The following is a 24,532-nucleotide window of genomic DNA, read 5'->3' on the forward strand; positions in this document are numbered from 1 at the left end:
TGAAGGAATTTTGATACGCAGTTCATACACACTTCTCAGCTGCTTAGCTGAGGGAAGCAAGAAGATTCATACAGTTGCTCTATCTGCTTCTCAAGAGCTTTTAAAACAGTCAAGCCCAGCATGTCGTGGCATAACCTACAAAAATGGCTACCTCATCTTTCTTCCTCCTCACAGTAGCAGGGCAGGGGCTGAGAAGTCTTTAAAATATTAGTGTGGAGGCAGGAGCCTACTGAAGGTGAGTAGGAAGAGGAAAAAATAATAAAGCTAAGCTAGCAAGAGCTGTATGGACTGTGGGCATAGCAGCAAGCTTATGTTTTGTCAGAGTTAGTCCCTGAGGCTTATGACTTCATACAGTGCAGATTGTACAGATTTGAAGTGACATCCTCATATACAGAGATCACTTACCTCAGGAGATAGCAGGTAATTCCAAGGAACTACCATTCAATCAGCTTACCCTAGGACAGACATGCTTCATAAAAGAAGGCAAAGTTTACTCTAGAATATAGCCTAGGAAAATGGTCACCTCCCTCTGCTGGGCAGTATCTTCACAGTCCACACTGATCTCGCACATGGGCCTCAGAAAAGCTTTTGACAGGCCCTTTGCTACCTTGAACAAACAAGTTGTCAGTGATTTGCATTTAAGCAGAAGGGGGTGACGCACAAGTTTCAGGCAGAGATTTTTTTTTAGCAAAGTCTTTATTACAGAAATATTCACCCTCTAGACTTTTACATCTGTACATGCATTTCTTCCAGTAGGAAGATGTGGCTAAAAACAGACAAAAAAACAAAAAGGAAACCCAGCATGGGCTCCTTTTACTTGCTGCTCAGCATTGGCATCTGTAACTGAACAAGAATCTTACAAATAAGAACACATTAGAGAATAGACTTTGTGCTACAAAAGCTAGCAAGCTTTACTGCTAAGAAGGGTGCCTTCTGCTATAGCAAAGGTCAGCTTGAAGGATCTGTGCAGGAGAGGGCAGGTGTCTCAAAATAGCAAAGCCTTATCAGACCTCCATAAAAACCAATTGCCCAGTCATATCTACTCTCCCCAATCACTGCTGTGTCCAGAGATACGGACAGAGCAGGGACCCACTGCTGGGGCCCTGATCCCCTGCACAAGCCTTTCTTCCCAGAAGGAAAACTGAGTAGGCAGTGAAGCCATCCCTTTGAACTGCTACTAGGGTTATTCCTACCAGCCCCACCCCTGACAAGTGACAGTCCTGGGACCACCTCTGTAAGGCAAAGGCTCTCTCACCAAGTACCTTGTATCAGGTCTCAGGCAAGGACCATCCATTTCTCTCTCCTACAGCATCCTACTGTCAGGCTGACTGCACGCATGTGCAACTGCAGGAAATCTATTGTGCCCAAGCTACCTCTAAGACTGAGGATTTGCACCCAGCTCCCTTATCTAAGAAGCTGGGGCAGTTTTTCACATACATTTCCTACTTTCTTCTGCTCTACACCACTCCTTGCTGTTGGCCACTGGCTGAATACAGCAAATAGCCCAACCATTAAGTACAGAAACCACCCAGCCTGCATGATTGCAAAACCAGCTACTTATCTGCTGCAGTGCTTACACTCGAGACAGAGCTCAGGATGCAGCCATGGCTCCAGACTGCAGTGGAGTCAGAAGACTGGACAACTGAAATAAAAGCGACTTATCCTTGCATCCAAACTACAAAACCTAAACTGGGCACTGGTAGCAGTGATATCTCTAGTATACAGCATCAGCAATCCAGATACCTCCATATTCATAATTAAAAACCACAGCTAACAAGTTTTATCTTCATAAAGGGGGCAGTGGAAGAATTAAGTTAATCGTAACCTCTATAAAAGTTGGCAACTCAAGAATGCAACCAGCAGAGCCAGCCTGGGGCTGAGTTGACACTATGCAGCAGTCTCTGAAGCACGTCCAAGCTGACAGGAGCCAGCAAAGCAGTGCTAGGGGGAGAGGAAAAGGTAGAGAGGCAAGTGGGAGAAACATGTTAAGTGTCAAATCCAGACCCAAGGGACCCATTCCAGAAGCACCTGAGCACCACCACAATCTACCAGGCCACACTAGGAATAGGTAAGCTTGGCTCCCTGCCAGTGGCTTCTCATCACGCTCGAAGGGAAGAGCTCCGCTGAACGCAAGGCATAGCTGACTCCAGAAGCAGGAGAAGCGAGTATGAGGTTAGCGCTCAGTATTTCAGATGAGAGCCTAGGCTGGAAGATGCATAGTAGGAACCAAATCAGGTTAACTGCAAGGGAGGAGAAGGCTTATAAAGCACGACTGGTTACCACCATAAGTCAGTGAAGTAGGTGAAGCTATCAAAGCATTGGAATCTCAACAGCAATCCTGGCTCATGGGGCAAAGAGATGGGACTTCTGGGGGTAGGGGAAAGATGTGTGGGAGGAGAACGAGGCAGGAGAGGAGTTATTGTATGTTAGGCCCAGTGGGTTGTAGAATGGAGATACAAATAGTATTGTTTAACATGGAGCAGGCAGCAAAAGCATTGTCCCCTCAAGTTAATCGGTGTCTCACGTGATACGAGACAGTTAAGTTCTGCTTCTTGAAGTAGAAATAATCCAGAGACAGGATGCAGGTGCCCCAAGGGCCCTATTGCCAGAAGATCCGGCTGTATTGCAGCTCTAACAGTTCTTAGCAGAGTGGTATCAGAAATGGGATGTCACAGGAATAATGGTCAATGGTTGGACAGTCTGGGTACGAGGCAGGAATGCTCTGTTTGCTCCTTTCTCTGTGGTGCCGTAGCTCTGGAGTCAGCCAACTCAAGACTTGGGCACTTTGGTGTAGTCTTCGCTGTGTATGTTCTTGCAGAGTGAAATGGACAGTATCATCCCCAGCAGCTGGAATAAGTAATGAAGAATGGGAACAACATCAGCAAGGAGACAGATAAGGTGGGAAGAGAGGGTGGTACAGGGAAGCGGAACACAATGGTCTCCTTTCAATGACACCATACAGGTGAACAGAGTTGGTCCCCAATGCAAGGAAAATGCAATAGTCGGGATGACAAAAATATTTTGCTGCAAAAAGATATGCCTTCATCTGGAATCTATATTATGAGCTTTTTAAGGCAACAAGTGGGATCTCACTAGTGGGATGTTGCTTCTCTCTTTCTTTCTGGTTACGCATGCAGTGAATTGCCAAGCAGCAGACACAGCAGCAGGAACCACAAGTAGACAGGGCTTCGTTCAATTTTTAATCCAACCAATGAAAGCAGCAGTTCAAAGCTCCCGGTAGACACAACCAAAAGCTAGAACTGCACTGCTATTAAACAAGGTGTCTATTACTTGAAAACATAGCTTTACCTTTAAAAGACTCTGCATGGTAAGACAGTATAGGTTCACATCAGAGAGTGACTTACCTCTATAACAGCAACACCGGTGCAGACCCCAAGAATGACACCAAGGTTGTCCTTCAACCACTTCTCTACACCATCCATGCATCCCTATGGAGAAAACATGGTCACAAGGGAAAGAAGCACAAGTCTAAGTATCTCAAGACTGAAAATCCATAACACATCTCCTTGTGCATGCAGAGATTATCCCAGTTACTTGCTATACCAAGTTTCACAGTAGCTTTAGCAGAAAAGGGCAAGATCCTTGTTGCCCCTTGCCTCCATTTCCACAGGTACTTCAAGCAATACTGGTTTTAAAAAAGTGCTCTAAATAATTCCCAGAGGAACAAAGACAAGGTGACTTCAGTGGAAGCTTCACAAAGCCCAGACATACCCACTCACCTGCTCATGAACAGGCCAGTCAGCATACGTTGCAGTGCCGTTGACAGGGACATCCAGATTACAGAAACGGCTCTCTGCCTGAATGTCCTTGGAGCTATTAGAGCAGGAGCAAGGGTACAGAGTCATGCTTTGATTGATAAGAATCTTATTATTTTCCCAGTCCTTTGCTCCAGTCCAGCCACAGCAGCTGATCTAAGAAGCAGAGAGAGATTGTCATGGTCTTACACTTTGCACTGGTAACATACTGCACGTGAAAACAGGCAGTGGAGGTAGAAGTACACAGGAGCTCTCCATGTAATAACAACAGTCAGGCCATACAGTTTGCATGAATTAGTTACATTAGAACATCACCCTGGTTACCGGAGGATAACCTATCCATAGGGCCATTCAGAAGACAAGGCCATTATTTCCTACCAAAGAATCACTGCTAGCAAGACAAGAGTTAAAGGGCCACTTCTGGCAGACTTTGAGCACAGTAGACTATAATATGCACAGGCCATCCATAAAGTTCTAGCACACTAGTCATGCTAGAATATGAATCCTTCACAAGCCTTACTGCATGAGGCCTAGATACTCAGATTTCAGCAGGCCATGCAGCTTGACATCAATTCTATAGAGTGTAATTTTGATTAGTTTTTGCAGACTCAATACTAGCAAACCTCATCTTATCTCCAGGTGACAATGCTAAACAGGAGTAAAGTGCAAAACAGATGTTGCTGGTGGGTCAGCTGGAGGAGGGCTGTTGTCTTGTGTGACACATCTGAGAGATTTTTCCAGTCCCTCCAGTTCATCGTCAGCAGATTGATTTGGTAAGGGAGAAGCAAGGCAGGCAAGAGATTAATGTGTTGACAAGACATCCCATGTATTCAAAGACATCTCAAAAGGATTACTACCTCGTCTTCCACTAGCGATGCCATTTCCATAGGTTCAAATGCTAAGACTTTACTTTTTCTTTGAGTAGCACGCATTTTTTGAGCGGACATGAAGCAGGAACTTATCATTTTCTGGTTCCCAATTAGCTGTGGCCCCCGGGGGACACCAGCAGCCACCGCACGATGGCGTCAACATGCCACTGAGCCCCAGCAAGTCACAACGAGTTTACACTTGCCTGGCTGCAGTTGGGACTGGCTGGAAGATGGGATGAGGAAACTTTTCCATCCAAAGAAACATTTACATTCCTATACAGCCACGTGATAAAACTGCAGTTGCTGGAGGGGAAAGCACATCGGGAAGTCCAGGAAAGACTAAGATCTATCTTAAGCATGGATCCCAGTGCTTGCACGGTGGTACAGAACAGAAAGGCTATCAAGCTTGAGGTGGAAGTTTAGGGAAAATCCCCCTCTGCTCAGAAAGGAAATGTAACATTTCGGTCTGACATAACAGACATGAGAGCAGAGGTACAAACAGCTGAACACCCACACCAGGACAAGCATTTCGTTTCCAAACAAGTGTTGAAGATCCAGCCTCCAGAAGGAACTACCTCTGCCTCACAGAGGTTTGGACTTTAATTCCAAGACCAGTCTACAGAATACCCGCCCCCTTTCAAATGCTAACTCTAGTGTATGAGAGGAATTAGACTCCTAATACTCAACTTCACCTCTACAAAGCCTTCTTCTCTTCTTACATAAAACAAGGGCTCAAGCAGGATCCTCTTTTCACAGTATACTCAGCCTCGTCTTGAGTCCACTAGCAAGGAGATACAGCTACAGTGATAAAACATAAATAAATCATTCTCCCTCCAAGGAGAAGAAATATTGCAAGTCAGTGTTTTGGAGGCCCAAGAACAGACAGAAGAAAAATGCTATTACTTGTACTTACTACGCACCAGTCCCAGGCTGAGCATGTATTTAACCACAACAGCTAGCCAGCTCTCAAGGCTGTGGTTTGGCAGTAAACAGCTATCTGAGTCCAGTATGCCTGAACACTGACCTAGTTGCTCAAGCGCTGACCCTGATGCTAAAACAGAAACCACGGGCAGCTGGATGGCTCCCAAGAACGCTAACACTTGCAGAAGAGCCATCACAATAAGCAAGCACACACCAAGTAGCAAGGCAGTGCTGCTGACTTGCCTGGCAATAAGCTAGGGACTTTACTTGCTACAAAAATAGTATGCACTGTGGTTTTCACACATGCTAGTATTCTGGAGGCCCTGCAGGCAAAGAGAAGTGTTGAGGTGCCATTTGATAGGCCAGATACATTAGGCTATCAAGCCAATACTAGCTAGTCCTAACAGCCAGCATGCAGGAATGGTTCAGGGTCTTACCTAGTAATAACAAGTAAGATTGTTTTCTCATACGCAGGAACTAAACCTCACAGGGAACTTTTTAATCAGCCAAATCAATGTGCTACAGTATTGCCTCTTGTGATACCTGGTTCCCTGTCCTCAGCCTAGTTTTAAAGGCCATTTACTGCATTGACAAATAGCATCATCTGCCTCTGGCTGCCCCCCATGACTCACCTGTGTTTGCACATAGTCCCACGCATCTTGTAAGTTCCTCTCATCATTGTTCCAAGGGTCATAATTTTCAATCAGACTTCCAACTATGTGGGACAACTCTTCTTTCAGCTGGCAAGGAAAGAAAGGCAGGAGAGTTAGATTAGTTAATTCCTTGTAGCCTTTTCTTTGGGGCTTTAGGGTACATAACACCCCTCCTTATCACCTCTGTTAGTCCTGCTGTGGGTTCACCTTTCCCACAGTGGAGAAAAACAGGGGCTCATCATCATCATCACAAGTGTGAAAACATTTTGCTTTGCTCTAGCTCCAGTGAACGAGGCTACAGCAGAGAAACTGCAGATAGAGATTACAAGTGCTGCAAAAAAAGTAGAATGGGCAGTAGTTTCCGCTTAGACCTTCTCCAAAGGATCTGATGGAAACAGTAATAGGTGCTTCAGCTATCACACTCCCACAATACAGCTATTTTTAAGTTATAGCAAAAAGACAGATAGAACCATGACTAAAGTCATTGGAAAATGAGCATTTAATTGGCACACAAAGCAATGCTTAAAGGGGAAAAAACAAAACCAAAAAAACCCACACCACAACCAACCAGGCAGTGACAAATCCCCCGGACTGACCTTCAAATACCTTACTCTGCAGTCTTGGCTATGCTTTTGAGAAGAGGCAATAAATATGATCAACAGGATGAAATACAGGATAGGTTTACCAAGATAAAGTTCCACTATGATGACCAGGTGGCATTTCTTGATAAGAAATTTTTTTTCCAGGCAGGAGTAAACACAAGAAATCCACCCTAGCTTTGCACGGCCTGCTGCTGTGTAAGAAGGAAGTTATTCTAGAGAAAATGAGTTAATTCTAGGTCCCCATTTCCTCCACCAATCAGTTTCTTCTCAAGCTTTTTAAGCAGATGGGAGACTGCTACTCAGGTTCCTCAGAAGGTGAGGCTTGGAATAAATTCCTTTGCTTACTGAGTACAGCATTATGCTTGTTACAGCATTGATGGGAAGCACATGTGATACACAGAGAAGTTCAGACATCAGACTGAGCAATCACGCATCCCCTTAAGATCACAATAGATAGGGAAATAAATTTAACTCACAAGAAACCAAAGTTGTAGAGTCGTAGGCAAATAAGTCCTATAATGTATGGAGGACAGCTGGAGATCTACCACAGAAAAGCTTGGTATGCTTGGTGGCCACAAAACAAAAACAAATATACATACATATAGGCTCCGGTGGTCCAGAGTCAGAGAACAGAAACAGTCTTAGTATGCATCAGGAAAATCCTTCCAGGAGAGACGGGAAAATAGCAAAACGATTCTACAAAGCACAAACTACATCTCTTCAGAAATGTTATATGCAGCTTCAGTCACTCAAAAAAAGCTAAGTGCAAAAGGTAACAAGTACAGATAAGGTGATATATACAGCCTCAGACTTGAAAGGAAGGCAAGACACCAGCTTTGCTATGCAATGCAACAGCCAAAGCATCAGTACTTCCCAGCAAGTCCTTGCCCAGGCACACAGAAGGGCTACAAACCTGATGAGCAATAAGAAAACAGAACCAGGCATGGTTATCATGGTAAGACACAGGCTGAACACCTGCTGCCTGCCCCAGACAAGAGAGAGGTGAAAGATAAGGCAATGTTATCCTTCAGCTTGCACTTAAGTACTCACAGGTAAAATATTTCTAACCTTGCACCGCAAGCGAGACTCTGGTCTAGAATCTCAGTCACTGGAGTTCATCTCCACCAGTCAGGGAAGGTTTGAGTCACTCTGCTCCTGTATGCAGCTGGGTTTTCTGACATACAGCTGGTGGAAACTTCCCTTTTTCACAAGGCGTTGATCAGCCTCTCCCCAAACTCCTACAACTGCTGCTTCTATATTAAAACAGGAAGTGCTACAACTATCTAAGCTGCTCATGAACAGTCTTGTCAAAGCTCAGGTATAACGAATCATCCCTTCACCCCTATTCCTTATCCAGAGATATTTACAACACCTTTCAGTTTGATGAGAGGTGCAAGCTACCACCCAGCGTACTCCTTCACCTTCTTCCTCCCACCGCCTTCTGAGGCTCTTCTCAGCCAGCCTGTACATGAGGACAGCTGTTATTGCTAAGGACAGACCCAGATCACAAGAGGTTGGAGAGAAGTGTCATTAGACTGCTTGAGGATGGGACAGAGTTACATCACCCTGAGCACTAGGATGTTCCCATCCCATGTATTACCTTTTTGTCTGTGGTGCTACAATGTATTTCAGATCAGTGGAAATGGTTTTTCCCTTTCCTTCTACTATTAAGCATTGCAAATGACCATGGCAAACCCAGGGACACCCAGCAAGAGGAAGCAGTGCCTACTGCTAGAGAGAAGCGTCTCTACATCAGCAACTCTCTTTCCTAGGAAAACTGCAGCTCAGCAAACCGGGATCAGCTACGTCAGGCCGGACAGATGGGAGCTGTATGATCTTTCTTCTCATGCTGTCTAGGTCTTCCCCTTTTAATTACTTTGCTTCCCCTCTTCCTTCCCTTCAAATCAAGGCAACCTGACCTGGTTCTCACTAATGAGATTGGCCTTGGCTGCTGCCATAAGCCTTATCAGTTACTGAACCTCTTGAGTTCCCACCCTCACCCCTCCCGCACACTGCTGCTCCACATGCACAGAGGGAGGCAAGGAGAGCTGGGTTTGTTGTCCTACCCTGGGCCCATCTGGCCATTTAGCTATTAGGCCAGATGGAGCCTACGGTCACTTCTGCAAGAATCCCAGGCAGTGCCTCTGTTCTCCACCCCAGGACCCCACCACAAGCAGAGACAGGGCCTGAACTAGATGTCCCCAATCACAGCTGCATAGGGAAGCTGTATCTCTGCTCTTCCTCTACTCTTACACAAGAAGAGGCAAGAAGTCTTACAAACAGCTCTGGTTTCAAGAAGTGAGGCATTTCAGTTAAAGAAAAACTCAGGCATTCTTAGGTGTTTCAGGAAGTAATTGGAGACGGGGGAATATTACACAAACAATAGCACAGCTCTGCAGAGCACACACACAGAGGCAGCTTGTTCACAGGTTTAACCGGCAGAGCAGCTCAAAGGGGACACACAGGCACCTGCACCTAATCACCCTTCCACAAGTGTGGCAGAGGAAAACTGAAAGAGCAACAAGCTAGAAAGGCATATTGAACACTTAAGCAGGCTTTCAACATCCTTACCATCTTCATCCATTTAAGGCCTGTCAGGACTCTGTTGTGTAGAGCATGATTGCTCCAAGAAATCACCCTGGCTTTCTGGGCTCCGTCTGCTTCCCAGCTCTAGCTAGCCTGGTGTCAGAAGGCACAACCCTGCCACCCAACAGCAGGAGCATTCAAAGCCTAGGCACCTGCCGTGGTTTAACCCCAGCCAGCAACTAAGCACCACAGAGCTGCTCGCTCATGCCTCCCTCCCCCAGTGGGATGGGGGAGAGAGTCGGAAGAGTAAAAGGGAGAAAACTCGTGGGTTGAGATAAAGACAGTTTAATAGGTAAAGCAAAAGCCACATATGCAAGCAAAACAAGGAATTCATTCACTGCATCCCGTCGGCAGGCAGGTGTTCAGCCATCTCCAGGAAAGCAGGGCTCCATCATGTATAACAGTTACTTGGGAAGACAAAACGCCATCACTCTGAACATCCCCCCTTCCTTCTTCTTCCCCCAGCTTTATATGCTGAGCATGACGTCATACGGTATGGGGTATCCCTTTGGTCAGTTGGGGTCAGCTGTCCCAGCTGTGTCCCCTCCCAACTTCTTGTGCACCCCCAGCCCATTCGCTGGTGAGGTGGGGTGAGGAGCAGAAAGGCCTTGACTCTGTGTAAGCACTGCTCAGCAATAACAAAAACATCCCTGTATTATCAACACTGTTTTCAGCACAAATCCAAAACATAGTCCCATACAAGCTACTATGGAAAAAATTAACTCTATCCCAGTCAAAACCAGCACAGCACCAAAGCCATGGGCCACTACCAGAAAGCAGCAGGGCTGTCAGTCTCCCCTTCACACAGGCTTACTGAAGAGGGAGCTGGGGAAAGCTAAACACCAGAGGCAAGAGCACAGGTCTTCAATTCCAGTCTCAGAATGAATCATGCAGGCTTCTTCCACTGTCAGACACCATCGGTCATCTATCCCTCTGTCCGAGACTCAAGCTAGATCCTTCCCCCAGCATTTATTAGCATCTAGCCTGCACATGAAAATAGACTCAAAAAGCCAGGAGGGGGCTCTCACTCCCCCACTCACTTCAGATTCTGAAACTAATGCATAGTCCATAGCCCCAGGCAAGTCGCTGCACGCAATCACACAGGCCTCTTTGCTGCAAACAGCAGCTAGCAAGTAGGGCAATTCCCAGAAGAGCACTGCTCTCCTTCCCTCGAGGCATTTAGAGCCAAGCTGTGTGAACTAGGCCAAGAGAGATCTTGCCCAGGCTCTCACACGTTTAGGGGCTTGTGATCCACTAGATGTAGGTGAGTAGTAACATTCAGCTCACAAAGTAGAATGCCATTTGCAACATTTGTGACATTACTGTTTTGTTGTCCCTCAAAAAACCCCACCCCACAGTTTCAGTCACCAACAGATGTAGGGAAATGGATGTTCCATCAACATCCTCCCAGTAGTACCACCAGGCAATTCCAGTCTGAAGGGGCACTCCTCTAGCAATGCCCATGGGGGAGGCAAAGCAGCAGCCTTCCTGTCAGAGACCCGGACTATTACAGCTACACCAACTCTATTTCAGCATACTTTCACATGTCAGGGGTGGGGAAGGATTTTGACACTGAAAAGGAACAGATACTCCAACCAAAAAACATCAGGTGAATCTGTTCAGTAACTACTAATCAAGAAAAGGGCAGGTAGAGAGGAGTACAACAATAATCCTGTCTACTCTCCTGCAGTGCAGAAATAAATACTTCAGTTACAAGAAGTGGAGGAGCGAGTATCACCTTGCTACATTCTGAATCCAAGGCCCTTTCCTCCACTCTTGTTATTCCTTGTTTTATATGTAACCAAGTTCTTGAAGTCAGAAAGAAATAAACACGAAGAACACAATAGACATCTAGGGACTGGATCTTGCGCAGTTTTCAGTTTGCTTTACTGTGCTCCGAGCTGCCCTGGGATGACGTACATCAAGTGAAGCAGAGCGACACGCATAGTATCACTGAAGCGCAGCCACAAACAAGTGTGTGGGAGGTTTCAGCCAAGACCTTCCTGAAACAGTTTTTCTTAGTGCTCTAGGCAGGTAACTTCAGAGGATCCCTGAAATAGAAGGCTCTTGAAGAGCTTTTCCATAAGTTTTGTTCACTGAGGACTGAACAGGAACATCCGTTCAAAGCCCAGCTTCCCCTACCATTCTGCTGGATCTGTACAAGTGATGATCTCAGCCACATCAGCTCCAAGGGCTGTGCAGAATAACTCCCAGCACTTCTGTTCTCTCCCTGGTCTGACTGAGGTTCAGATTAAGAACTACAGCTCAAAAGCTGGAGTTTCCTAGAGTAGAGTGACAGCTGGAGGAGAAATACCAATTGAGGTATGGAATTTCATGGTCCAAAAAGTCACGTTTCCCCATCGCAGGGGAATGCCCATCCCCACACCTCCTCCTCCACGTTAGTCAGAGCTGTTTGTTGAGAATCAGCAGCTTGTTTAAAGCTGTAACTTTACACACCAGCTAGCCAACGTTTCAGTTTCTCCTTCAGCTCCAGCCAGCCCAGAAAGCAAGCTACATTCACACCACATTTGGCAAGGAACCCAGCCAACAGCTGCTCACAGTCACCACAGCCACTTGTACAAAGCTCATATCAGCTACGCCAGGAACAGGCACCTTCCCCCTGTCCCCAGACTTCACCACTAGGCCCCATCCATAACTTCCTCAATCACCTGCTTTCTGTAACCACCTAGCAGGAGGGCTGGCTTAGGAGAAGCAGGCACAGCCGTGCAGTGGTATAGATACACAGTTATGTGGCAAAGGACAGGGTTACCCACAACTGGTACCAGAAACCTGCATAGCAGGGCAGAAGCAGGCAGGGACCCCACAGTTGTGACTTGCTCCCACTGCGTGAGTGTGGCTCCCAGTTTAAGCTGTCAAACAGCTGGAGGCCTGACTGGGCACTGCCCTAGCCGGGGAACCTATAGCCAGGACAGGCTGTTGCAATGCACTTAAGTAGCTCAAAAGCTACTCCCTTTACACTACTAAGCCTGTTGGAGCTCTGGAAGCATACACTGTGAAACTGCATTCCTGACAAAGAGATCCACTTCAAAATGTTAAACCACTTGGCTTTAAGTTCAAACTCTAGTACAGGAACTGTCAGATACTCGAGTTTGCTCTTGGGGAAAGAGGACAGCTCTTCCAAGGAGTTTTTTACATACAGATGCAGAAGGGCTGAAAGGATGGAGCAAGATGACACAACGAGGGAGGCCAGTCAGAAAAGCAATCACTCAGGCTGGTAACCCCTCAAGGCACCAATGATGGCAACATGGTAGTAATCACTGCTACTATATGCCCAAATAGTAGTCTGCAGCAGGATCAGGAGGAGGTGTGGTCAGAAGCCTTGCAGGAATTTCTTTTTACTGTTCCCACTACCCAAAAATAAAGCCTGCATACCAAACAGAGCCTCATAATCCTTGAGAAAGTAGCACTACTGAGGCTGGCAGATACAGAAGCAGCAAACTGTACAGCAAAGCTGCTGAGCTGGGGCAGAAGAAAGGAGAATCCAGTTATACCTGCTAACAGTATAGCCCAGTTTGGAAGAAAGAATTTCCAGGTGTCTCCTGTTCCCCCAAACCAAGACCAAGGAAAACATGCACAGTAAGAAACACTTACCGCTTCTTTCTGGAAGTAGATGACCAGTCCAGCAGCAACCTGAGTTATGAGGATTACCATCAGGCAGGTGAAGTACTGGAAACAAAAGAGAACAGATGACCACTATCAGCCTTTAGGAAGGTCTGTACATAACAGCACAAATTTTAGTAAGATTTCATGTACAGGAGCAGTCATAACATTGAGCCAACACCTTTGCCTGCAGACAAGCTCTGCTATCAACAATGCTCGCCCCATTAAAAGGCTTAAGTACAAGCATCTACATCAGACCAGTGCACTTCAGGACCTCTCCCATCAGGCCAACAGGAAGACTGCAGGAGGGAGAGGGTTTACAAGCACCCTCTGCATGTGTCATTCCAGCTGGGACTCTCTCCCACTCCCAGCTCCATTCTCAGTCCACTCTGACCTCAATCAGTCGGACTCTGCCTACCCCAAGCCTCCATGGCAAGAAAAGCCAATTTTACAAACCTAATTTTTTTTTTTTTTATTATTATTTTTAAAGTCAGTTTCCTTTTTAAAAAATGCTATTTAATTTGTTTGAGGATCTAAACTTAAGATTCACCAGCAAACTACTTTTAAGTAAAGTTTGACATCTGAGGTTACTTTTAAATGGTGGCAGCTACTACCATTACATTAGGAGATGTTCCTAATGCCAGGACACACAATGCAGAAGTACCATCCCCAGGAGACCTGAGCCCCAGCTACAATCCAACAGATATTTTGCAGGAGAAGTATTAAAGGGTGGATCTAAAACATAGCATGAATTCTCTCACCAGACCCAAGAGACATCTGATCTCATTGACTGCTCCAAGACAGCCCAGGAACCCCATCAGCATGGTGAGAGCCCCAACACCGATGAGGACGTATGCAGCAGTCTTCAGGGAGGGAGATGACATCTCTGTAGGGGCCAGGAGAGGGAACAAAATTAGCTACTGACAAAAACTACATCTGCCATCACCATTTAGAGAACTGCCTCCACATCTACTTATAATAGTCTGCTGTCTTTTACAAAGCGACTGCACAGAAGCATGATGAACATGGGGACAGAAGGCTGCTTCTGGGTGTCTTCTGATGAAGGAACACTTTCAAAGCCAACCTGCAGGTCTCCATTATCTCAGAGCCTGGAAGACTCAAGGTCATTCCAAACAAATGAACCGTGTTTGGAGAAAGTTATCTGCTATTGTGTCTGGAATGACTGTGCTCTTGAACACTCAACTGTTTTTCAACCAAGTGTAGGCAGTATTATTTCAGACATGCTGGTGCTGTCAGGCCTCACTCCTCAACATTTAGTACTGTGAGCAACAGAAGAAACAAGCTCTTATACTTGGGTTGGTCACAGGACTATTTCTTGCAGAATAGGATTGGAGGGAGGAAGCATTATAGCATAAAAGTTGAAGAGATACTGTCTGGAAACAGTAACCAGAAACCTCATTTATCATTAAGAGACATTCTTAAACCTGCAAGCTACACAGTGTAGGGGAATTCTGGATGTCCAGTGATTAATGAAAATAATGTTCCTAGAGCTCAGCATTTAGCTTCCTGGACAGAAGTCGCAGGAGGCAAGCTTCCGCTGAGCTCCTCCTGAAATAGGTTAAGAGAGAGTAATCAAATCCAGAGTAATACTCTCCCCCCTAACACATACCTCCCCCCACTTCTGATACCTGGTGCAAGTCACCAGCTTCCAAACTTTTTCCCTGGAACATGTCGAACAGAGGAAAAAGACCAGTTATCAAAAAATGAACCAGAGCTGTTTGCCACACAAGTCACTTCAGACACTTCAGCCTTGATTCATTTCCAGACCAGACTCTCCCTGGCTGGACATAAGCCACAGAAACCAGGATCCTGCTCCTCCTTCCTCACCAGTCCTGGGACTCTTGCTGTGCAGGTTAGGTGCTGATACTGCAAAGCATTTACCGAAGTAGCAGCCTTACAGGAGTGGCTCTTACAGACTCCACTATTCCCTCCCCCAAAATCTGCTCAGCAATCATACAAGCGTTCAAGTGCCTGGGTTGCAGCGCCTCCACAGTGCTAGAAAGTAGTTGCTTACCCAACTTCTCATTAGAAGAAAGAAAAAGGTATCTCCAACTCAAAAGCCCTTCAGAGAAGTGACAGTGGAAAAGAGGGACAGGAGCCATGTTTGCACTTCTCATCTGCAATACATCTTCGTCTTGCGTCTTGCAAGAGAAGACTCTGCTGGCAAGATGATTCCTGCTCTGTTTGCTGTCACTCCGTGTTTTCCCCTGCACTGGGCAGGCGGCCAAGCAAGTACAACAGGCTCCTTTGGCAGCAGCTGGAGTGCCCTGCTGTGCCCAGCTCCCTCCCTGATGCCTGGGTTACTAAAGCAGAGGGAAAGAGGGGCAAGGCATGGGAAAGGAAGCGAGGGGGCAGGGAGAAAGAGCTGATGCTGGAAATCCCCAGGAAGGAAGCTAAATCCTTAAATGCTCTGTTAGCAGAGATTCTGGGTAAAATGGGAAGAAGCAGAGCCAAGCTCAGGGGCTTCGTACCTCCACAAGTGGCAGTAACACCCATCAGCCTGGGGGAACCAGCTGCTGGCTCACTGGTACCAAACACACCTCAGACCATGAGGGGTGCTGCAAACAGCCAGGCCCTGATAAGCTCCGTTTTGGCTGCCTGTATTAAAAGTGCATTTCTGCTCATGCACCCACTTTATTAACCAACACCCTTTGTTGTGCTTCTTGCCCTTCTAGTACTGCAGTAGCAAGCCAGATGCCACAGCACAACAAACAGAGCAAGCAGCAGTATCCGTGTGTATGGCATTAGTGGGGGTGTTGTCTCCACCCAGCACCTTCCAAAGCCAGGACAGAGTGTTCAGTAGGACTCGAGAGATAAATCCCTTTGCAGGATCAGTGTAGGTAGAAACAGGGCTATGAATGCCATTACTGTTCACTCCCTGGGGCTGCAGGCAGTGTGCAGGCAGCGTGCAGGCAGCCCTCCTGCAGCATCTGACACTGGTGCCAGAGTCAGCAATTCTGGAGGTAGTGGCAATGGGTAACCAGACCCACCAAGCAGAAAAGTTGTTTGAAGCCCCCTCTAGGAAGAAGCACAAAGGAAGCAGAGCCTGTGAAAGATGAAGCTGAGCTACTTATTTGGTGAGAGTCCACTTACAGCCCTGCAAAGCCCGGGCTCTGCAAAGCCAGCTCAGGTTTTTGGTTGTTGCAGAAAGCAGAGCCACCGTTAAGACTCAAGTCGATGCTCTTGGCTGACTTAAAGGGGAAGGAAGCTAGCCTCTCACATGTGCAGCAACACAAAACACCTCTGATGGCCAGGCTAAGTCTCGTGAAGTGTGTGTAACTGAGTCAAAGAACGAAAGACTTCACAGACCCACACTTTCCATCCCCCCTCGGATCTACATCCCCTACTGCTTAGGAGCAAACATACTGGCCACTTTCAATGTATATGAAGCATCAATAAAACCACGTGCTTTCTTTCTTTGGCATTTAAAACACTCAAATTGAAATAGATCGTTACAGAATGCAGTGGGAGTGTAGGAGACTCACGTAGCAAAACTACATCAAGACATTGGGGGCCTTCAGAGACGATGGTAATAAGGAAGCTGTTATGGAAACAGAGCATAAAGTGAAAATAGGATGAAATACTAGTCCCTGTATTTAAGATGAGGTATTTGGATTGTTGGGTCAAGAGGCAATGGCCTCACTCAGTCTGACCCTGGTGTTGCAATCCACAAGACTAGGAGGAATGCTGCGTTCCAGGGTTGCTCCCTTTCACCCTGTCCCTGATAGAGTCTCATCTTGCCATATAGCACGTTACTGCTCAGGTCACAGACTGCGCATAAAAGTATTGCCATGCCTAGACTACACCATAGTCAAGCACAGCCCTGGACTAGAGTCAATTAAGAAGGACAAAGAAGATTAAGAAACACGGTCTTACGTAGAACCGCAATGAAACTGGTTTTGTCGGCCAGAATCCATATTCCAAAACCCAGGATGACAGCACCCAGGATCTGAAAGAGTAAGAACAAAACACATATAGCTAGCTTATTAGTTTAGACAAATAAGAAGAGGCAGTCACCATTCTCCATACTTACAGAGCAAAAACAACCATTCTTTTGCTGTTCCCACCCATCTCCCCCATGGTACTCCTCCCAAAGTAAACAGGATTAGCACGACTCCAGGAAGAGTGCCTCAGCCAACTGCATCTGAGCCCCAGGTTCTGCTTGGCAGTCCTTCACACGGTATTTTAGTAGTACATGATGTTGTATAGGAGGACCGTTCAAAACGGTCTGAGAAAGAGACACCCTGATGCTAGAACCTTGTTGTCAGAAGCAAAAGGTAAGTGCACTGCTTCTGTGAAGAACTAAGGACAAACACGTCTAGCATATGATTTTGAAGGTTTTTTTTGATTAGAGAAATCCCTGACCCTATGGGACCAGACTGGGAGCCAGCTGCCAAAGGATTAGATAGCTGGCAGCTGGAACCTTCCCAGGAAGGAAATCTTCGGCTTGTCAGGCTCTATAACATTACGGCTTCAACCCACAAGTGCAAAAAAACAGCAGCATTCACTTTGCATGCAGTTTCCCTTGAGTGAAGTGCTTTGCCCCTTCCAAAGCCAAGCTTAGGCATTCTGCCTTGGCTACTACTTTACGCCAGAATACCCCAGCCCCTCAAGCGAACACATCTTACCACCAGAGTCAAGAGTTATGAAACATCAGCCACGGTCTCTGCCTTGCTCACCACACAGTCTTATCTAGGGCAAGGATTAGCAGAGCAACGCATCCCTATGAGGACTCAGCTGAATCCAGACATTGAATTGAGAAGGCAAGAGACATACAGTTTTCCCATCTCATTTTGAAGGGTGAGATGGGGGTGTAGAGCAGGGAAGCATGCTCTGGTTTAGCTTCCAGGTATCGCCATGTTTTATGCTACGCTGCGAGGTGTTTGCATGTAGATGACCCCAGCTCCCAAATTAGGATGAAAGCACCATTATATCCATAATAAAGTAACTATGCCTGTATGTCTGCAGGTCTCATGAGAAGCTGAAACTTGTGCTGTTCAGCCAACTAGAAGTGGCAAAGGCTGGAACCACTTGTGCAAAGATCTAAAACAGACTTTGAAGAAACAAGGGAAGGACAAGGAGTGCAAGTGAGATGCCTCCAGAGGACATTAACTGCAAGCAGCAGTTCTTACACCACTAGGATTTCAAGATAGGGAGAAGTGAAATACTAAATAAACCAACAGGGCTGAAGAGAGATTGCAATTCTGTGCTTCATTAGAGAATGTTCTGATATTTGGGAGACAAGGGAAATGCCAAACCACCACCTGAAGCAAGCTGGCAGAGAGGGTTGTATGGACAGGCATTGGCTCCACATTTTGAAAGTTTACACTATGCTTCAGCTCCTCATACAAAGAAGCTTTTCTGAGCAAAGATAAAGCAACAGTCTGAAATAAGCTGCTTGAAAGCTTTCCTGGCTTGGCAGAGGGCACAACATGTAGCTAGCTCTGGGGACAGGATTAGAAAGTCACCAAGCAAGTTCCCATCCATGAAGATGGATGAAGAAGACTGACTCAGCTGCAGAAAGCACATAGCTGTTGTATCCCAGAAAAAAAAAAAGACAGACAATATGGCAGTTAACAAGAATTCCCCCTTGCCTTATGTCCCAACATGCTGCATCTCAGCACTCAATCTGCTGATCAAACTAGAAAGGCCCCTTGAACATGCATCAGCTGTGATGCCTAAAAAACTCCTCTCAAACTTGTCATTGCCAAGAACTGCTGAATTTACAGTTTGAGGCAGTCTCACATTTAAACTACAGTCTTAATAAAATATTTGTCTTAACAAAGATGCAAACCAGGCTGTATGTGACATCTCTCTTGGCTCCCTGACCCTGAATTGTCACCTAAGTTTTGCTGTTGCTGACAAAACACAGAACAGCTGCTGAGCTGAGCTCTGATCTTTGCTCTAGTCCACAACTCATACATTTGCCAGGAGCTGCTGTAGAAAACACTAAAAGGGGAAGGCAGGGAGAAAATAAACCACAGGGAGAAAACACTGTCCTATTAACAACAGTATATTTACCTCCTAGCAAGATAGTATCTCTGTGCAGCATCTTCAGGAGTTTGCATAGCGTAGCAAGGCTGCTTCTGTCACTGGCTTGGCTTCAGACCCTCTGTAGAAGAAATCACATCCACCTTCCATAGTTTAATTCCTCTGCTCCACTGCTTTAAACTCCTGAAGTGGGGGACAGACATCTCCCCTCCACCCTGGGGGTGGTGATTTCACCCCTGATTTCAGCAAGATCCCCTTCCACACCCAAGCCAGAAGGATGCAGCTCCCGCAAGGCAGGGCCAGCAGTTTCCCACAGCAGAGCCCAGTGAAGAGGGGCATGGAAGAACTGAGCTGTCACGGAGCTGACTCACCTTTCTGGAAAGAGCAGCTGGGGGTCCCTGGCTGTCCTCCCCCAGCACCGCCTTCCTTCACACTCAGATTGCGGGAGGTAACATTGAGCCTGGCACAGGGGCCGACAGAAAGGCTCTTGAACTCCAAGCTTTGTTTTAGGTAGTGGCCTTCTGCCCCATTTACAGAAGGGTTAGAAGTAAGACTGACAGTTATATATTCTAAATGAATAGTTTCCAGAGACTGTTGAACTTGTTTCACAGAACTGTTTTCCCTTTACGGAGAAGCATCTGCTGTGGCCAGTGTCTATGCCCAAAAAGACAGAGATGTGTTGCATTTTGATTAGAGAAACAAAGCTTATACTCCAAGCTTATGTTTTTGGTATCTTTTGTAGTAAGTAGGCAAGAAGTCCAAATAACTTTCTTCCCTTTAACCAAAGCAGGCCAAACGCTTCCCTGAAGTAAGGCTCCAAAACTGCAAAATACCACCAAGTCCCTGAACTACTTCAGCTATAGCAAGGGACCTTCTCATAGACCTCGAGCTGTAGAGAAGGGCTATTTCAATGACTGACTAACCGCTAAAAGAGTCACTAGCATGTCTCTAAAGGCTTAATTCAGGTCCAGGCAAGGCTGGAGAGCACACTTCAGACAGTGAGGGCTGGTCGGCACAGGGTGCAGTCACAGAGGCTCAGCTCAAGGACCAGAGCAGACACACAGCTCCACCACCAGCATTAACATTCACATTTGTGCAAGCACTCTCCTCAACAAAACTCAGCAGCTTGGGGAAACCAGCGTGAGGTATGCAAAACCTGTCCGTGCTGGGAACTCACAGAAACTCAACAGAAGCAGTTTCTCTGCTAGATTAATATTGATCTACCACATTGTATAAGCTCAAGAATCCCCCTCACATTCAGACCTTGAACAACCATCATGGAAAAAGCTTCTCATGTCAACTACTTCCTATGACAGCGAGAGTATAATGGATACCACCTTCCTCAACATCTGGCACATGCAGAAAGCCTGCCATCAGTCAAGAGAGAAGCATGCTCAAAACCTTCACTCTAGAGAAGTATCAGGCTCCCCACCAGAACACAGTGGCTTCAGAGACCTCAACTCCATGGAGCAGCCTGAAGGGAAGACAGCACCCATGCTGCATGGCAGGCTTAGCCAAGAGCTCATTAAAGCAGCTTCTCCCTTTGGTCAGCACAGACCTCCTCACATCCCACCTTAAAACTCTTGCTCTCCAGGCTCAGCTCAGTGCATCAAATCAGCTTTCCCCAAGAGGGAGGGGGGCTGGCTGCTACACCAGAGGAGCTGGTTTGGAGCAGGGTGTGCACAGGACAAAGTACAGCTGCTTCCCATCACTTGCAACCCAGACAGGAGTGCTCAAGCCTCCCCAAGACCCGCAGAGGGATTCAGCGCCTGCCATCCTCACACTCTTGCAAAATATAGGAAAACGCTTTTCAGCACAGACGTGGGTCAGCCCCACGAAGCAGTTCAACTCTGCCTCCTGACAGTGCAGCTATCCCTGCAGGCTGCCCGTGACCATGCCTGGCTCAGCAGAGAGGGGAGAGGAGGGCAATGTGGAACAGAGATGCCACAATGACCATTGATAGATTCCAGCAAAAACAGTGACAGTGTTGTAAGGCACTGTAGTATTTTAGGCTGTCGTCTTTCCCCCTTCTTCCCATGCTAGACTGGCTTTCTTGAAGAGAACTTTCTCTACACAGAGGTTAGCTAATGAACTTGGACCTCGACTTGGGGTTAAAGGAAGACTAGACAGTGCCCAGGTACTGGGCTTCAGCAAGACTTAAACACTGCCTTAACAATTGCAGGTCTGCTTCCCAGGGGAGACTCATTAAGTTATATGCTGCTTAAAAAGTACCACCTCTTCAAGAGAGGAGATAGCCTGGATGTTAACATGTCTTCAGAGGAGTCCTGCACTAGTACGAGGACAGGCTTGGACTCTGCTAGATTTTTCCTATCCTTAAAAGTGGAACAAATCATACTCTGAAAGATCTAGTGGCACTTGAAAAACCTCTGCTCTCCCCTCCTTCCCAAGAGTCTTCCCCATGGATGCTTTGAGCACCCCTGACTTTCAGCTCTTAGACCAGACCTAACCACTTAGGATGGAAACAAAATGCAGAGAGAAAAGAGCCAGCAGAGTAAGCCAAGGGAAACCAGATCCAGATGTGCCTCAGGTTCAAGTCTGTGTGCCAGCAGCACAGCACAGCCATGCAGGAAGCAAGAGCGAAGCTGTGTGCAGGGACAGAGACAGAAAGTGGTGCTCACCTTATCGTGCTCCATTTCCCTCCCTGCCCTCCCAGCCTGGCCCGCCCTTCCCCTTACACGCTGCACAAAGGGTAACAATATCAGACACGCTATTTTCTTGCTGATATGTGGAAAGCTGAAACCTTATGTTTCCACACTACACCATCCCCACTGCAGGACAGCAGCACCAACAGTACCATCACCGTCCACGACACACAACATCTAAGCTTCACAAAACAACACATACAAGAATGCGTGTGGCCCTCCCAGACCCACTCTGATCCAAAAGGAGCTCATCCTTTCCCGAGCCTCACACTTGAAAATAACTGCATCCAGTGGGCTGCCTCATTTCCCCAGGCAAGCCTGCCCCTATCTCCCCCACGTCCCAACTCCATTTCAAATAGGGGACTTGGACTAATTCATCTTGTTAAAAATCAAAACCAGCCGTTGGGACTCGAACGAAATTAGAGTTGTTCTTTGAAGCTTGCCTGGCCTATTTAGGAGGGCACTGCCATTACTTGGCAGGTTTTGTAGCTTTGCTGCTCAGGGGCAGCTCAGCTGCTGCTCCAGATGTGGCAGAGAAAGTAGTTACAACTACCCTCCTTCCAGAAAGGATCCATAACTCCTGTTTTCCCTTCCCACTGCAGGAAGAGAGCTGTGGGCATTGGAGACAGCAGGTGTGTACTGGGAGCAGAGCCGCTCGACATACCTGGGAGCCGCACAGCAGCTCTGACGTCCCTCAGCTTCAGGGATTCCCTCCCTCCTTCCAAAACTCTTTTTATTTATTTATTTATTTTATTTAATGAACACACTGGGCCAACATCCAGAAGAAAATACCTTTCCAGCTAATTTTAGTCCAGGCCTTCCTTTTTACTCTGCAGATGCCCACAATACTTACGAGGAACAGGAGATTGAAGAGGAAGAGGAAGTACTTGGTGACTTTTAGGCAGCCAGACCCCATCTTCTTTCACTTACGGGACCTAAGGGGAAAGCAGACAGACAACCAGTTATATTAGTGACAGGTCCTTCAGGCAGTTTCAGAGCAACATCCTTACCCTGTGCAGAGCTCTGGATCATCTAGTGGGTTTCAGAGCAGACACACAGAAAGCATGTGCTCCATAGACTACCCGAGTTGCCTTTTCAGGGCAGCAAAACAGGACACCATTGTCACTACAAGTACAAACAGCCACTGCTGCCAAGATCTCCTGGAGAGTGACAGAGGGCTATCAGTAGTTACAGAACGGATTTAATCACAAATACACTACTAATTCCATCACTATTTCTATAAACTTTGCATTAATAGCGTCAACCAAAACACCACCTCTAGCTACCACTCCTAGCGGAAAAAAGGGATGCACTTATCTGAAGGAGCTCACAAGGCCAGCTCCCTCCTGCAGAAAATCTCATCTCCTTGTGATCCCTAAGCAGCTGAAGGAACACTGAAGAGCAAGACCAAGGGGTCCATTTAAAAGGCAGCATTAAATCAGCACCTGATGCTTTGACAGCGCAGGAGGACCAGCAAGTCTTCTCCGCGGTTACATACTACCAATTCTGCTGCAGTATCAAGACAGGCAAGATTCCAAAAAGTCCCAGTTTCCAAAGCCAACCTCACAAGTTCGAGGCAGTGTGGGAGGACTGATAAGACAAGATGCTGGGTTTAGTTTGTTGGTATCAGCCACACAAACTACACACATCCATGGGGTGGCTAACAAGGAATACAGAGAGGGCAAGAGACAAACTCCAGGGCAGGTCTTCACCACGGAGAGAAGGTACTTTACTGTATCTGATGTTAACTCTGCCCAATTACCATGGCTGAAGCCTATGTAAACCCTCACGAGAAGGGATGACAAGGTTGCTCTTAACACTGCAAAGTAGGCAGCTTATCAACAATAGATCCTCATCAGGTCTTTGCGCTACAGGACCAGGGGAGTAAATAGATCTGTATTACTGCAAGCTACTCCTATTCTCACTTGTCTGACAGCAAAGAGCTCAGAAGTTAGAAAAAAGTCCCACAGACCATCCCCGCTACTGGAGTAAGCCTCCTCCTGGGGAAGCAGCACAGCCGAGTAACACATGAGGAGCGGTGGGGGAACGTCTCAGGTCAGCTTTCCTGCTTCTTCTTCCTCCCCCGTGCTCAGTTACGTTTTCTGCATAGGCAACAGAGGACTTTTAAGTTCCTTAAAATTTGCTCTAGCAAGCTCCTTGCTCAAAACAGACCACGTTGCTTTAAGAAGCAACAGCCAGAGGAAGAGCAATGCTAGGCTGGGGTCACCGGTCTGGTCTGCGAAGAGCCAGCCCCAACAGAGAGCAAGGTCAGCAGGGTTCCCTGCTGCCAGCCTGGGTGTACCGAGGGTCACTGGAGCCCAGTACGTTCTTTTGTTTCAATCAGAGGCTTTTGCTTAATCCTATTAAATATTTAGGTTAACTCTGGAGCTAAACTGGTATGTGGGCCTTGTTATAACTGGCTAGTCTTCCCACCAAGCAATGGCCACCCTTCAACTACCAGGAGAGAGCACAAGTCTGAACTCCGTGGCCGAAGACAACACTGCTGCTCTAACTTGAAGGGATGCCATAGCTAGAGGCTGTGCTAAGCCCATCACTGCACAGCACACAGCAAGATGTTATTGAGATGGGAAAGCAGCATGGACATACAATCTCAGCCAGCTGTGCTACAGATTGATCTTAAAAATCCCATCTATGCTATATAGTCATTGCACCTAAGGAACTCTTACTGCACAGCTAGGTTAGCATCATCTCAGTCACTTTTTACTCAGTTAAATCCTCAGGTCAGAGTCCCTAAAGCCCGCAGCACCCAAAAGTAGGTCCTTCAAATTAGCCGGGGAAAGCTCCTGTAATAGTTTCTGGTCCATACTT

The 24,532-nt window shown here is 46.8% G+C and overlaps 1 protein-coding gene across 2 annotated transcripts in view; it reads right to left on the reverse strand.

The window, feature by feature from the left end:
- Window positions 1–811: 811 nt before the first annotated feature.
- Window positions 812–24,532, reverse strand: part of CD82 (CD82 molecule) — a 41,535-nt gene continuing 17,814 nt past the window's right edge. Inside the window, exons 2-9 of one of the 2 annotated variants that reach the window (XM_082317167.1) lie at window positions 22,557–22,638; window positions 16,926–16,998; window positions 13,790–13,914; window positions 13,020–13,094; window positions 6,199–6,306; window positions 3,741–3,932; window positions 3,366–3,449; window positions 812–2,847 (exon numbers count right to left, since the gene is read on the reverse strand). In XM_082317167.1, coding sequence (XP_082173293.1) covers window positions 2,770–2,847; window positions 3,366–3,449; window positions 3,741–3,932; window positions 6,199–6,306; window positions 13,020–13,094; window positions 13,790–13,914; window positions 16,926–16,998; window positions 22,557–22,619 — 798 coding nt within the window. In that variant the 5' untranslated portion in view covers window positions 22,620–22,638 and the 3' untranslated portion in view covers window positions 812–2,769. Of the gene's footprint in view, window positions 2,848–3,365; window positions 3,450–3,740; window positions 3,933–6,198; window positions 6,307–13,019; window positions 13,095–13,789; window positions 13,915–16,925; window positions 16,999–22,556; window positions 22,639–24,532 lie in introns of those variants that run through there. The other variant, XM_082317168.1, reaches the window with a different exon arrangement.

Source organism: Platalea leucorodia, assembly GCF_965183815.1.
Source record: "Platalea leucorodia genome assembly, chromosome: 7".
Lineage (NCBI taxonomy): Eukaryota > Metazoa > Chordata > Aves > Pelecaniformes > Threskiornithidae > Platalea > Platalea leucorodia.